Source organism: Lonchura striata, chromosome 20 (genome assembly GCF_046129695.1).
Source record: "Lonchura striata isolate bLonStr1 chromosome 20, bLonStr1.mat, whole genome shotgun sequence".
Lineage (NCBI taxonomy): Eukaryota > Metazoa > Chordata > Aves > Passeriformes > Estrildidae > Lonchura > Lonchura striata.
Genome location: NC_134622.1, coordinates 7,165,422 through 7,181,031, shown reverse-complemented (window position 1 = coordinate 7,181,031; position 15,610 = coordinate 7,165,422). Strand labels below are relative to the sequence as shown.

General features: G+C 52.7%; 1 protein-coding gene across 3 annotated transcripts in view; it reads left to right on the top strand.

Annotated features, from left to right (window-relative positions):
* The window catches only part of SMG6 (SMG6 nonsense mediated mRNA decay factor), a 105,079-nt gene that overhangs the window by 39,175 nt on the left and 50,294 nt on the right, over positions 1-15,610 (top strand). For all 3 annotated transcript variants that reach the window (XM_021551031.2, XM_021551030.2, XM_077787512.1), the window contains exons 11-12: positions 11,391-11,507; positions 12,004-12,172. In XM_021551031.2, the coding sequence (XP_021406706.2) occupies positions 11,391-11,507; positions 12,004-12,172 (286 nt within the window). The remainder of the gene's footprint in view (positions 1-11,390; positions 11,508-12,003; positions 12,173-15,610) is intronic.

Sequence of the window (15,610 nt, the reverse complement as noted above, 5' to 3'; positions counted from 1 at the left end):
GTTAATGAAGGTGGAGGGTTCAGGCTCTTTAGCTGCCGAGTGCCGTGGCGGCGGCTCCATCGCCTGTGTGAGCTCACACGTGCGTTGGGACCCGAGGCTCCAGCTCCACGTGAGTTGTTGGAGCACTGAGATCATATTTTCTAGCAGGGGGGCTCGGATGTTGAACTTCCTGGAGTGGTTTCTCTGCATGCTGTGGGTTTGTGCCTGTGGTCACGGCCCTTCCCGCGGGGAATCGCTCGCTCGACACCTGAGAACCTCCCTTTGCGTGGCACCGCTCGCAGCTGAATTTTTTCCAAATTTCCACAGAAGACCACAGTCCCCATTCACCACCAGAGGTCTGGTGGGTGAATCTGGCTGTATTTTCATGAGGAGCATTTTGAGGGGTTCTTTCCAAACAGAGCGAGCCTCAAAGGCTGTGCCCAGTGGCACTTCAGGTATGGTGTAAGGCACACAAAGCCTCTTGTGATAGACAAGATGATGACAAAGAGATCCCAGGCTCAATTTTCCTGTTGTACTTTTGCTTGTAAAATTTCTTTCCGTTCTCATGGGAGTTTTCCAGAGAAGCCACTAATTAAGTGTTATCGTTGTGCTCGGTGCCACATGGAGTGTAGGAAAAGCTACAAGATTCAAGTCCAAATAATTGGATGGTGTAAACTCACTGGTGTGTGCTCAAATCTTGGGTTTGGGTGCCTTTTTTCATGGTACTTCTAACAAGTACTGATGGGAGACTGAGCTAAAGGAAAATACCAGATTTTCTAGTCCCTTGTCTGCCTACCTTGAGATGCAAGAGATGGAGCTCTCCTAAGAACATAATCCTTCAGAAGCTGCCTTTGATCAAACCAGAGTTGCCCAGTATCTGCAAATTCCATCCCCTCTGTGTCACCAGCCAGACAACAAGTGAGGAACACAAAAATAGTTGAGCACATGCATTGGGAGGAGTTTAGGGGACTTCTGGATCTCCCTGAAAGTTCAGGACCAAGGTGAGGAATGGAATCAAGTTCTTCATCTTAATCCTCCAAACCATGACCTTGTCCTGCAGCCCTGAGGCTCATTGAACACGTGCACATTTCAGCACATAAGAACACTCTGCAGGAGGGTCTCTGCTGCCTGTTAATTTTCTGTGTTGACTGAAAATGGTACCTTGAGGGGAGAAAAAGTGACGTGTCGTTAGGACGGCTTTATGGTGAGTAAGTGCGATGGAGTTGACTTGAAGCTGCATAGATGCCTCCAAGTCTGGTGTTCTGAGATTTCTCTGCATGTGCAGTTTCCATAGTTTTCAGAAAAGCGAGCTCCCCCTTGGAACCAGGCTGACCTCATCTGGGATCCTTGGCTGGCACGTGAATCTGGATGCACCACACAAGGCTCTGCCACGGCAGAAATGCTGCATGTGTGGGGCTGGGGATCCTCTGGGGAGAGCAGCCACTGATGGTGCCAGCAGAGCAGTGAGGGGGCTGCAGAAGGGGCTGCTATGCTGTGCCTCACTTGTGCTGCTTCAGCCCCCTTTTCCACCTGTTTTTCCCTCTCCAGCACCTCACCTTCCTTGTGTTATTCTTCTGTGCAAGCAGGTGAGCCAGCTGCTGCTTTGGTTGGAGTGGCATGAGAAAACTGTCTGATAGTGAGCACCCAGATTTCCATAGGCCCCCACCTTGGCAAAGCAGGATGGAGATGGCAGAAGGCACACCCAGACCCCTCTGCTGGCCCCTGCCAAACTTCTGGTTCCTGCTCCAAGTGTGAAGGTGCTAGGGATTTTGCTGAAATGGTCAAAGAATTTTTAACTTGAGAAGAACAATATATTTTCTCTAACCTCATTCTGGCAAATGGCTGAACCTTTGTAGTTGAAATTTTCCCAATAAATTTAGCTTGAAGAAAGCTTTTGGCATGAAGGATTGCAGCCTAAATGGTTAAAGTTTGGCAAAGTTCTTAGGAACTGAAACCAAGGTCTTATAATGGAAATTGTTAAGTAAGCATCACTGCAGGCAGAGTGGCTGGGCTGTGCCCCTCTTGGTGGGGTGTCCTGGGGCTGGGGGTGCCACTGCCATCATCCAGGGAGGCTGGAGGGACCAAGCAGGGCTGGAGTGGGAGGTGAGGAGGCAGTTCAGGCTTGCAAGCGTTTGATGAAGACCCTGGGATTTCCTGCTTCCCAAGAGCTGGGAGGAGGGCAGAGATTTCACTTCATGTTTTGGCATTTGCTTTGCAAACACTGGGCCCTCAGGAAGCCCTAAGAAGATGAGCAGCAAAGGAGGGAATGTGCTGAAAAGGAAGCTCCACACTTTTGGTGTTCCTGCCCCATCAAAGGCTCTTTTCTCTGAGTGCTCCTGTCTGTAGGCACTTGCTGTCATGAGCTTTAACTGCAGGCTCAGAGTGCTCACCCAGGTTCACACCCAAGGAAGCCAGTTCCAGGCTGTCTGCTCACATTTTGCTGTCAAGGACATGCCCATCCCCAGCAAGAGCTTGAGGGGTGCAAAATGTTGCCTGTTATTTGCTGCTGTTATTTGTCCTTATTTGTGAACTTCCCTCTGGGCTGGAGGAAATCTCTTGGGAAGCCCTGTTCACACCTCCTCCCTGTTGTAAATAACATCTGACACAGTTATGGCTGGGCACACACAGCTCCTGGGGGGATGCTGGTAGCTCTTGCCATGCTGCTGTGTAACCCAGCCAGGCTCCCAGCTCCTCACTGGCTCTTTTGGTGAGGATCATAGCTCTGGTATCTTCAAAAAGAGCTGACAGATCTGTGCAGACTGAGGATAGGCCATCAGGGGTTTTTGTTTTTCATTTTGCATCATTGCAGTGCCCCTTAAAACCATTTTCCATTTCTATCATCCATGATTTTTCTTCTTTCATGCAGCATTCCCTGTTTCATCTGAACGCATCCTGCTTGTGCATTTTATGGCAAATATTCCCTCCACAGGCAGAGACAGCTGGTGCCAGGCTGGTCTGGAGCTATAGATATGCTGATGAGCTGGCATGCCAGCTTGAAGGGACACGCTTCCTTATGAGCCAGCCAGGAGATACATACATTTACATTTGCCAGCCTTTTAGCTGCCAGACGGGTCAAATTCACGTTGCTGTCAGGTGTTGGCAGCAGAACCTGTGGCTCTGGGGATCTGCTGTGACACTGCTGGCACTTTGCTGTGCCTGTGTCACAAGTGCCAGCGTCAGCTCCCACGCTCAGAGCGGCTCCAGCGAGGGCAGTGCTGAGAAATGAGAGTTTCTCTGGCAATTCTCCTGGTTTGCCAGCCTGGATGAGCCTGGAGGTGCTTTTGCTCCAGGTGTGATGGTCAGGGACTGGCGTGTCTCAGTGCAAATGTGACTAGTGACAACTGGGATGGATGTGCCTCCCCATGCAGGGGGAGTGTTTCTGACTCTGTATGGGCTGTTCCACATCCCAAACTGACTCCCACAACCTCGCTGGGGTCAGGGGGGCAGAGCAGGATCCTGGCCTTGCTGGCTAGGTCAAGCACCCCAAGCGTGTAGGGAGAGCTCCAAAGTGCTGCTTAGTGCAAGTGGAAATGGCTTCAATCTGTGTTTTGACTGATGGGTCTTTTCAGGAAATTTCTGAGAATAACATTTCTAAAAATGGCTGCTTCTTTCCACTGATATTTCCTGGAAAAGGCTGTAGTTAATTTTAAACCACTATCCTTTTCCCTTTTCAAGTGGAAATGGCTTTGTGCTTGTCCTCAAGGCTAATGTCATTCTTTCTGACCTAGCCTGGGTTGTGTGTGGGGAGGGACAGTGTGCCATTGCCATTGCCTCCTCTTGCAGGTCCTGTTGGTCTCCCAGAGCTTCAGAAATTGGGGTGTTGGGGGCACTGTGCACGTGTCTGCTTTCCCTGTGGAAATTAATAACTTCTTATTAAGTTAATATTATTCATAGTCACTTCACAATGATGTTTTTTTTCGTTGACTCCTGGCCAGCCCCGAGTACACAAGAAAGCTGTCCCTAAAGTCATTCCCTAAAGCTTTGTTCATCAGGATCAGGAAGGATATACTGAGTTGGTTATCGCACCCCAGGTGCAAGGATCCAGCCCTGCCTGGGCTTAGGGACAATCAGAGCCAGAGACAAGCTCCTGGATCAGCCAAAGGGAGCTGGCAGCACGGAGCTGTCTGGGGCAGGCAGCCCCTTCGTGCCGGGCAGAGCATGGCTTCTCCTGTGGCTCCTGGGCAGGCTCTCTGCTTCTGGTGGGAATATGTCATTAATTTTTATACCTTCCCCTGTAAACCATCGACCCTTTTTATGATGTCATGAGGGATTCCTTAATTTTGCAGCTGCTTCCTGGTTACGTCAGAGAAGAGCCTCCCGTCCTAGAGCCCAGCGCTGCAGTCCAGGACGGCTGGAAACAAATGAAGTGTTGAATATCTAATGGCTTCCACAGGGAGAGCTGCTCCATCCTCCCCAGGCCCCCGGCATTCCTCACCTCCTAGGCCTCCCTCCTTCCTTCCCTCGGACAAGTCAGGGTTGCAGAGGGAGCTGCAGGCTCCTGGGCAGCCCCAGCTGCTCTGGGAACACGTGCAGCGAGTTCCCCGGTGCTGCTGCTGCAACCAAGACCCTCCCAGGGCCTTCCTGCCTCTCCACGGGGTCAGGGAGGTGGTTTGGGGGCATCCAGGTTATTGCTAAAATCCAGAGGTTGCTTTGGGAGGGATCCAGCCCTGTGTGCTGCTGGTGGTGATGTTCAACTCAGCCGCAGTGCTGGGAGGGCTGGGGCTGCCATCCTGTTTGCTCAGAGTCTGGGAGTGTCCTTCCAGGAAAGCTGCCCATCATTCCCAGGGTATCAGCCAGGGCTGAGCAGTGTCTCCAGGTTCCCAGGCTCTCTCGGGGGCAGATGAGTGCGTGTGTGACTCTGACTCACAGCTCTCCTGCCAGGGGCTGTGGGGGAAATGCCCCACAGCTGTGAGCATCCCCCTCACTTCTGCTGCTTTCTCTTCCCGTGCTTGTGTGTGGTCTCCACCAGCCTGGGCCGACAGCAGGGCTCTCCTCACCCATTTCCTGCAGACAGCCCCACCCCAGGGGGCTGCCAGTGACTCACGGGGAAAGCTGTGTCTGAGCCCTGAGGGAGCAGAGGAATTGCCTTCAGGTGGTGTCACTCTGAGGTGAGCCCCAAGCCTGGTCTCTTCCCCTCAGGGCAGCAGCCAGCTGGTGAATCAGTTGTCTGTGCCTCCAGAGTCCATGTGCTGACACATCAGCCGGGTGCCTTCGCCCCCAGCCCTGTGCTCACCGAGCTCCTGCAGCTCCTGTGTCCCCTGGCCAGCCCGTTATGTCATCCCTGGGACTGTGTCCATGGAACTGTTCGTTCTTTTCAGTGCCTCCCCATACAGTCCTTCACCCTGTCACCAGGAAAGGTGGCTTCAGCTGTTGTTCCCTGGGAGCAAAGCACATCTTTGCTGCTCTGCCAGCACTGCTCTGGGCTTCCCGGCCTGGAGCCACGGCTCAGGTGAGGACAGAGGCCAACATGGAGACTCCCCCACAGGAGCCCTCCTGACCCTTGGCTGAGGCAGTCTGGTTACTTCAATCAAAGGATTCTGCTCTCCTTTGAGATTTGTTGGCTGGAATTGTTTGAACTGTGGAAGGCTCAGCATTCCTTTTGTTTTCTTAGCTGGGATGGGTAGATGGAGGAACATGCCCACTGCTTGCTTGTAAGCTTGGGGGTTGCTGTGGCTCCTTTCCACCCAAACTGGGGGTTCATTCAGAGCAGAACAGCTGGGGGCCCTCACTCCCAGCCCCTGCCCCATCCCTGTGAGCAGCCCACGTGTCCTGTGCTGGCTGTGCCCCGATTGTCCCTCGCAGGATTTCCTTCAGCACATGGCACTCGAGCAGCCACGAGAAGCTTCCTCCAGCAAATCCCTCTCCTCGTGGGCGGCTGCCCCTTGCTCTTTTCCCATTCCCATTTCCTGTGGTTGGTTGTGTTGCCCTAATAAAGGTTTGGCACTGCTGTTTTGCACACCCTAGTGGGAGAGGGGATGTGTTTATCACTTTTCCTGGAGATTATCTGTTTAAGCACTCTCTGACAGTTACAATAACAAGGGCAGCGCGTTGTGTTTCCCAGCAAAAGGACACTCGCTGCTGAAAGATGTATAGCACTAATTAGAAATACATAACATCCGGCCACATGGCAGCCTTCTCCCGGCCGCTCCATTTCCTGAGCTCAGACGACTTTGACGACAGTTGGTTTATGTTTTCCATGAATATAACGTTCTCAGAGAAACACAAATTTCTCCCCGCTACAAAAGTCCCCTTTTCTCTCTGCCTCTCACCCTCTCCCCCGTGGAACAGGTAGATTTATGGCTGCAGGAGTCCTGGGTTGGGCTCTGCTGCAGGCTGGCTGGGAGCAGAGCCCACAGACCCTGGGAGAATCCAGGTAGGAGCTTGCAGAGGGCGCTGCAGCTGCTGATCCACCCAGCTCCCTGCAATGCCTGCAGGAAACTGCCTCCTGGTAGGAAAACAGCGCTCTCTGTGCAGCCCAGACCTCAGCTGGGGAAAAACCCTCTTTCCTACGTGCAAAGGAACAGGAGGACTCCTCTTCTTGATCTTCAGAAAAACCACCCATCGCTGGTTCCCAGCTTTTTGCTCTGTTCTTGCAGTCTGATGCTCATCAGCTCCCATTTTTTCCATCCCATCTCTCTCTCACCCTTGGGCTCTGCTTCAGAGCAGATCTCCTGGGCACCAGTTGGAGGAGTCTGGGTCCAATTTCCAGCTCACAGCAAGCAGCAATCACTCATACAAGGACATTTTTACAGAAGTCCCCACCTGCTGGATGGGAGCAGGGCAGTTGCTCTGCTGCCTGTAACACAGGTGAAGGGAGGTGGGAAGATGGAGCTTGCTCAGGGAGGTGAAATCTTAGCAGGTTTTAACTGTTGAAACAAATTCCTATTGAGTATGGAAAAACTGCTGTCTTTCAGATGTTTATAGCTTGGCTAAGTGTGGACAGATTTCTAGTAGGACAGGAAAACTCTCTGTTAAAAAGGTTATTCTGCAGCAAAATCTCAGATCCTTGTTCCAGGATTTACAGTTGCTAGATTAGCTGAAGGAAAAGGTCGTGTTTTTTTACAAACAGGGGTAAGCCACTATGTTGTTTCCCAGCCTCATTCTCACAAGTGACTGAGCTGTTTTGGCTGAAGATTTCCAGGAGAGTTCAAGCTGAGACAGGCACCTAGCATGAAAACTTAGCAAAGTCTGAGCCAGCTAGAAAAAGGGGCTGACAAGTGGCAAGTGTCAGGCAAGGTGCTCAGAACTGTTGCAGCTTGTGTCCTGCTGCCAGTCTGGCCCCCAGAGCCTGATGTTCACAGGGGCCTGCAGGGCTCTCATGTATTTTTCTGGTGCAGAAAAACAGATATTTGAGGCAAATTCAGCCTATGAAATGTGGGGAAGTACAAATCAGTCATTTCAAAGTGACTGGTTTAAAATGCTCTGCCTGCTCCTTCCTAGCCCCATGCAGCATTCCATGCACCGGATATTTGCTGCTGTTGCTGTGGGGCTACAAGTGGTCAAGAAACAGCTCCAGCCTGAGGAAGCTCCCCAGAGGAGGCTTTTTAAGCCAGCTCAGCTCCCTGCCATGGCTGCAGCGTGTCTCCAGGGGCTGTGTGTTGGTACAGCAGCACAGACGAGGGTGTGCATTTACCCTGAGTCAGTCTTGGCTGCGAGTGCAGGAGCCCTGACCTCAGGTTGTGGTTTAACAAGCAGCTACCGAGGCAGCGGTGCCAGCTTTGCCCACCCGCCTCTGCACCCACGCAGCACCTCTGAAGGAGTGGCACAGCTGAGAGGTGACATTTGTGAGCCTGCTGAGCGCTGGTGTTCTCAGGGTGGCTGTGCAGGCCAGAGCTGAGAGGTGACGTGACAGGAGCTGGCATTAACAGGGACGTTTGCTGGCTTACAGGGGGAGAAAGGTGGAGGGGGAGCATGTTGTGGTTGGTGGTGTTGGATGATTTCCTGTGGAGTGTCACTGCTGTGGCTGCTGGTGGCACAGAGGAGCCACAGCTCCAGCTACCTCAGAGCTTGTGACCTCGTGGCCCCTTCCTTTGTGTGTGATTTCTTTCCACAGTTGCCTGACACCTCCACGGTGTGCCCCAGCTGAGCAGCCTGGCTGGGTGTGAATTGGGAGGGTTATCTGATTACAGCCCCATTTGGGGTTTCAGAGAGGAAGTGGAGTGGATTTGTGGCAGCTTTTGCTGTTGGGGTGCCACTGATGCCACTTGAAGTCTCTCTCACCAAGCTTTTGGTGACAGCCTGCGGGGGTAGGATGCAGGGTTGCCTGTGGATCTGACACTCATTCTGCTTCACCTGCACCCACTGTGGATCTGGAAACTGATCTGGGAATTACAGTTTGCCCTGCCTTAGGCAGTCAGGATCTCTCTGCCTGCTCTTGTTGGTCTGGGGCAGCTGGTATCTCCATTTTTACTGGTGCAACTGCAGGGACAGAAATGACCTAAGTGTCACTCCATCCTCCAAAAACATCTATTTTCCAATAAGTTTGTGTCTTACTTTGCATTACCAGCAGTACAGACATAATTACCAGCTCAGCTCAGAAGTAATGATGCCCTGTGGGCACCAGAACAGATTTGTTGCTCCAGCCTTCACTTCAGCATATTTTCTACAAAATGTTTTCCTCTTAGTGCCAGGGTAGGCTCAGACACTGAGCGGGTCCAGAGAGTTGGTTTTCTTATTGCCCATCACTCAAAACATTTTACAAGTTTCTCTTTAAACATCCCAAATGCTTTGCCCTTTGGTTGTACCCTCACCTTGTCTGTCTCCTGTGGCAGGGGTAGCCTGGGGTTTGTCCCCACATCATCCTCTGTTAGCCCTGGCCACTGGCTCCCAGCTCGGGGCAAGCCAAAGCTCCCAGCCTCCTGAGGAAAGTGGTGAAAAGGCACAGAAAGAAAGTTTCTCCTGATTTATGGTGCTTTCCTCTTTTGTCCTACAATTAAGCTCTTAAGAGCCTTTGCTGGTGCATGTTCAGGGGTCTTGAACAAGCACCCACCTGGATGTTTGTCTTTCTGTGCTGGAGGAGCCTCCTGGGAATGAGGCTGATGAGCTCATCCAGAGAATGAACTTTCAGGACCGGGGGAGTTTTGTGCATTTTATGAGTTTAATGATGAGCTGACAACACCCATGGTAGCTGAGCTGGAACTGTGTGACAGCAGCCCTTTAAGTGTGGGTGTCCTAATGCTCTTACCTGCACAGTGGGCAGCTTTGCAGGCTGTACCAGGGCTGAGCATTGTTGGGGTACATGGAGGCACTGTGGCTTTATGAGCTGGTGGGCACACAGTTTGTGTTTGCAGCAGCACAAGATGTTTAATGGACAGCTGTACCTGCCACAGCTCAAGTGCAGGAAACTTTTTACTGTATTTTGGCTATTAAATTGTGTGTGGGGAACTTGCAGCCTGCATCAAGAGCTGCTGGTGGCAGTGGGAAGGGCTGGGACCAAGCCTGGCCACAGCCACCACAGAGGTCCAGCTTTTGGAGCCAGTCTCTGAAACACACCCTGAAATATGGGGTGCTCATCACCTTCACCATCACAAACACCTTTAAACTCTGCCTGTTGTGGAGGGGGTCAGGATGTAGCTTTTACACCAGCTCAGTTTGGGGGGTCACTGTGAGTCTGGCTGGAGCGCAGTGCTCCCAGCCTGGAGTCCTGGGGGCTGCCCACTCAAAGTGTGGGGGTCTGTGCTGAAATACCCAGAGATTTTCACCACCTAGAGGACTTGCCAGACTCAGGTGTGGCAGCTGGACCACTGTGGTCTTGTTGTGTGTCCATTTAAGACAAGAAGGGAAGACAGTACAGCATCTCACCGAGTGCAGGGGGAGGGAGCACGGGGAACACTACTGCAATTTCTTGGACTGGACTGTGGCCAGAGCACTGGGACTAACACTCTTAATTGTGGGAAAGGCTTCATGAAAGAGATTTACTGTCCCAGAGTGGTCACATCTTTAGTTTTATGTTTCCTCCAAAAGCTGACAGCCCCTGCAGTACGGCACTTCCTACCATTGCTCTGCAGCACCAGCTCAGCACTGCCTCTGTGAGCAAAGCACCCTCTTTCAGCTACCAGGTGCCTTTGGTGCCACCCTGGGTTACCCTCCACGCTGGGTGCTGAACTCATTGGCAGCTGTAAGAACTGTTAATCCAGCCTTCAGATGTTCCTCCTTATTTTTCCTGTATTTTCTTCGTGTGTTCTTGTCTTTTTTTTGGATGTTTTTAACCTCCCACCCCACTCCTCTGAAGTGATCTGTCCTTAAAACCCCACTGTTTATTCTGTGCACCTCAGGTGTTTTGCTAGCCCCGGCTTAAACGTGGTCTCAGTGTCTTGCTCTAATCCTCTTGCTGTTTGCTCAAGATCCCTGCTCTGCCACATCTGGGCAGTTCAGCTCCCAACACCTCCGTGCTGATGTGTGGCTGGTGCTGATGTCCCCAGCAGAGCTGCCTGGAGGCTGGGGTGGGCTCTGGGGGCTCTCTCTTCCTATCTCAGCCCTGGGGCTTCACTCACCCATTCAGAGTCAGCAGCTGTGAGTTTGTAAAAATCCTCTGCCTGGTTTGGGGCAGCTGTTTTCAGGTGGAAGCTCTGTTGCTGCAGTAAGCCAGCAAGGAGCATCCTGCACAGAGCAAACAGCACTGATGGGTAGAAAGCCAGTAAATGTGTGGGTTCTCCCCAGCCAGCCACTCCCCCACATCCTGGGAAGATGTGAATGGGGAGTAGAGGGAGTTGGGAGGGCAGAGGCTTCCCTTAAGGCTTAAACCCCTTCTGAGAGCTCTGGGGCAGGCTGGCATGTCCCATGGCACTGCTGGCCTCCCCAGCCTAACCCAGGCCTGGCTCCAGGCAGTTCCCTCGAGCCAGCTCCCCGCTGCTCTCAGCAGCCTCAGAAGTGGTTTCTGGCTGGGTGTAGATGTGCCGGGGGGATTTGCTCTCACTCTGAGCCGGCTCTGTTTGGAAGAGCTGTGGTTGTGTGGCATCTCCTTGAGTAACAGTTCCAATTAAGCTCTCTTGACAAGCTGTTGTGTGACTGTGAAACTAATGGGAGGAGCCCCCTCCTCAGCTGCTGAGGTTAAAACTCCAGCAGGGACAGAGATCAAACATGCAGCTAATTACCCTTTTAACACTTAAATATACCCTCCTCCTCAGGGGAAGGCATCAGCCCCAGCAGCAGCTTCTGTGCTGGGAGCCCAGAGTACCAGCATGGCCCTGGCTGGCTCAGCACATGCCATGGGGTTGGGCATGGTGGCTGCAGCCTCTTCCCACTCCAGAGCAGCTACTCACCACCTTTTTCCTCCCTACATGGAACAATGATGTCTGGGACAGGTGTAAATTAGGGAGTTGCTCACCCCTGCCCCTCATGGGATACAGAAAGGGAGGTTGTGAAGGTGAAACCAGGTGGAACATCTGACCCAAAACCTCTCTGTCTCCTAGAGTGCATCTCGGAGGATTGCCGCTCTGTCATCCAGGAACAGGCCACGGCCCTGGGGCTCTCCATGTTTGCACTCCTGGTCAGGAGGTGCACCAGCCTGCTGAGGGAATGTGTGCCAGGTAAGGGCTTAGCAGCAGGATCCATGCAGGAGCCCATGAGGCAGCCTGCTGGGGGTCAGGCCCTCATTGCCTGCTGGTTTTTACATCCCTTCCCCTCTCTTGGGGCCTTAGGATTATCCCCAAGCATCCCAAGCTCTGCCCAGCTAGATCAGCTGCAGGAAAGCACCTGGTGTGTGCAGACAGAAATGTTTGGAAGAAAGGGATAGACTGAGGCCATGCTTTCTGCCAGCAACTGGGAAACTTCCCAAAACTGGGACCTGGGATTCCTATCTCTGTGATTGGTGCAGTGGCACCCTGGTGCCCTCAATAAAAGGGATCACAAACCCCCTAGCTTGCCCTCCAGGGAGAACAGATCTGTCTTTGTGCTTGCTGTGGGTTGTGGCTGTTCCCTTGTGCGTCCCAGGCTGGGATGTTGGGATCTGTGTCATACTTTCCCAGTCCCTGCCTGAGCCTGGCTGTGGTGAGCTGCCTCAGCTCTCACGTCTTCTATTTGCAGTTCAGCCACAAGAGATGGAGCAGGAGGATGAGGAGGACGACATCAAGGTCTCTGCCTTGCCCCAGGACCTGAAGGAGCTGCTCCCCAGTGTGAAGGTCTGGTCGGACTGGATGCTTGGCCACCCGGACACCTGGAATCCTCCTCCAACGTCTCTTGAGCTCCCCAAACAGTACGTGCACCCTCTGGTTTCTGCTCCTTCCCTCATGCCACCCTTCCCCCTTGCTCATGCTTTACTGCTGGCTGTGGCACCGTGACCTGAGCACCCAGGCAAGGCCCACTGCCCAGGGAACGTTGGGAATTTGCCACCCTTGGTGACACAGTGATGTGTGAGTGGGGCTGGAGGGTGCCTGGTAGCTGCCCTGTGTTTCCATGTGTTAGAAGATGACTTATGAGGTGGATTTTTACTTTCTGCTTAGGATGTACATCTGGTTTTGTTGGGATACCCTTCCTTTAGGTGTTCTGCTGGCCCTGCCAGCTGGACAGGCAGGGCCTTCCTGTGGACCAGAGGGAACTCCAGCATAAGCATTTCGCTGCCTTTTTTTTGACTGAGTCAGGCCAACCTTGGTTGGGCTGGGCTAGTCCTGGAGCAGCTTGTCTGTTCCTGGAGCTCCAAAAGTCACCTCCCGTCTGCTTCAGAAACCACTTGCCCCTACCCTACAAAAGGGTTAATTTTCTAAACTGGCTGATTCCAGCCCATTAGTCCATAATGCGGACTAGGCAATTTGCATATTTTTGGACAGAAAATTGAGCGAAGGGGCCAAGTATGGAGTATGCGGAACGGCGTCTGAGCATGCTCCGTAGCTGCTTTCCCGCAGGATTTTCCATCTGCCTCCGGTACTCTGGATCCAGAGCCTGAAATCACGTCTTATTGTTAATCCAAAGGAGCCAGAACCCAGGGTGATGGGAAGGAGCATTAAGAGTAATCCAGCAAAGTGGCTTAACCATTAATGGGTCCCCGCTCCGTGCGTCAGGTCCAGTCCTGCTCTCCTGGTTTATTGCCTCTTACTCCAGTTCTTTTTCATTTGGCTGAGGAAATGGAAATCTCACACAGGAAGTTCTGGGCCTCATTTTGTGGAGATGGAGTCTGTTTTCTGTTTGTCGGCTGCTCGGTGTGGGACCGCTGCCTGCTCATGTGAACTGCTGCCCATCTTTGGGCAGGAACTCAAACTGGGATCCATCACGTGAGCCCGGCTGCACCAATCCCCCCTTCCCCTCGCGCTGCCTGCGCAGGGAGCGCCGAGCCCTTGGCCACGGGCAGCCTCGAGATGGAATTTCTGATTGGGTTCACGCAGCCAGCGCTCCAGGACGAGCTGCTCCCCTCCTGCCGGGCACAGGGCTGTGTCCCCCCGGGGTGATGGAGCAGGTGTAGGCTCCTGCTGGCCCATTGGGGTGGGAGAAGGTGGTGGTGATGGTGGCAGCCCACCTTGTGTCTCTCAGGGGAGTGGTGGGCATAGACTGGGGGCTCTACTCCACAAGATCCTGATGTGTTCAGTGGAGGAATGAGTGTCTCTTGTCTTGCTTGGCCTCTCCATGGAGGGTGGCTGAGCAGCCCCTCTTGTCCCACCGTGCCCATCCTGTCCCCCACATTGGCTCCCAGCTCCTCCACTCTGGTGCTCTTAAATCTTCCTTACACGCTGCTCTTCCAGCCCAGACCTCTTGTATGGATGGGTGTTGGTAGTCCAGGAGTCTGGGAAAACAGTGGTTGAGCTTCCAAGGAGATGCAGATAGTGATGAACTGCAGGGAGCCAGCTCTGCTCTTGGGCATGACCTGGAATTTGCAACATTTGCCCTGGGGATAGGAAAAGAAAAGGAGAGCACTGGGTTAGTGTTTCAGCTCTCTATTGACACAAGCCTGCTGGCTGCCCTGGGGCTCTTCAGGAACCAGGTAGAGCCACCGAGTCCAAGGGTTTAGATAGGAACAGCTTCAAAGAAGTTTAGAAGTAAAACATGGGTCAGAGCAGCAGGCATGGTGGAGTAAGCCAAGGTTTATGGGCAGGGTGAGCTCAGGAGCAGAGAGAGCACATGAGGAGCAAGTGCAGATGCCAAGTTACAGAGCTGAGTGAGGGGCCAGGGCCATGTCACACATGCTTCCCACACCACTGGGATGTGCTGTGAGATCCCACCACTGCCAACAGAGAACCTGGTTGGATACTCTTAAACCACTTTCCTTACCTCTTGTGGTGGCATGGGCACAGAAAAAGGATGTAGAAATCCCCTGAAGCACAGCAGCACCCTGCAGAGATGCCATGAACGTGCTAAAGCTTCTGGAAAAAACAGGCCTCATACCCACCTGGAAGCCCACTCAGAGCCCAGAGCTCACATCAGAGTGCAGCTCATCCAGGGCCAGAATGCTGGGCTGGGCTCGTGGCCAGCAGGGCAGCTTGGCAGGGCTCGGCCGGAGCTTTGGGCTGGGGCTCTGTGTCCCAAGGCCTCTCTTGCCATGTTTGTGATTGCTCCTTCTTCATATGGGAGAGAGCTGGGGGACTTTGAGAACGTCTAAACTCAGCCCAGCTGTGGCAGTTGGTTTATTGCTTTCAGCTGGTACTTGAACCCGGGTCCTGGTCTTGGAGTCTTTCCCAGGTTTAATCCCCGGAGCTTTCTCTGCAGCTGTATGACACTGCGCTGACCCCGAATGAGGATAGGAAAATAGAAACGGTGCCAAGCCAGAGTCTCTTTTTCATTTGGAGTCTGGCTGTCTGCCCATGACCAGGGTTACATAATGGGAAACATAGCTGGGGCTCTGGAGAGCCCGCGTTTCACCACGCTGCCCAGACCTTCGCGTTCTGATGCTATATATCTTCCTAATTGTAGCTCGGATGCATTTATCACACTGCTGGATTTGAGTCCTTACAATAAAAAAAAAAATTAAAAAAAGGCAAAAAAAAAAGCAAAACCAACCCCACACCAAATTCCTCAGCTCGCTGCTTTCCCCCTTGGACAGAGGCGGAGGGAAAGGTGTGAGGGGTGAGCACTGCCGAAAGCCGGCAGATGGATGTGAGCCATGCAGGAGTGGGCTCCATGGAGTGGGATGAGAGGCTCAGGAGGCTGTGTTTTCAGGGTTCTTTTTCTTGGTGGGAGCTTGGGAATGAACCCTGGTTCCTGGCAGGCAGCCTCTCCCTACCTGGGGGTTCAACAGTCTTGAATTCGACCCAAGCAAGAAACTCCATCTTTCCCCAAATCCACCCTTCTTGGTCTGGTGCACTCCTCCAGCTCCTGGCCACACTGCATGGTCATCACGGCTCAGGGGATGCCCTGGAACAGATTTTCAGTTGCTGGACTTCCTAACTACCTCTCTGTGTGAATTTGAGAGGTGAAAGGTGTCCTTCCTATTTTGGAAGAGGTGCTCCGTGAGCTTTCCATGACTTTTTCCTCATGTCTTTCCAGAATAGGAGCTAAACTTAACCTTGGACATCTCTGCTTCAGTGCATCGGGAACTGTGTGTCTGAACCAGGTGTTGCCAGATCTCCTAGCAGCAAGCAGCTGTCACTTCTGTATCTTAAAATTAATTTCTGTCTTCATGTTTCATGGCAAACCTTGTGCTGAGTTCTCTGCAGGTGGTTGTTTAAGGCAGTTGGAGAAGCATCTTTCAGACCAAATGTCCCCAGGA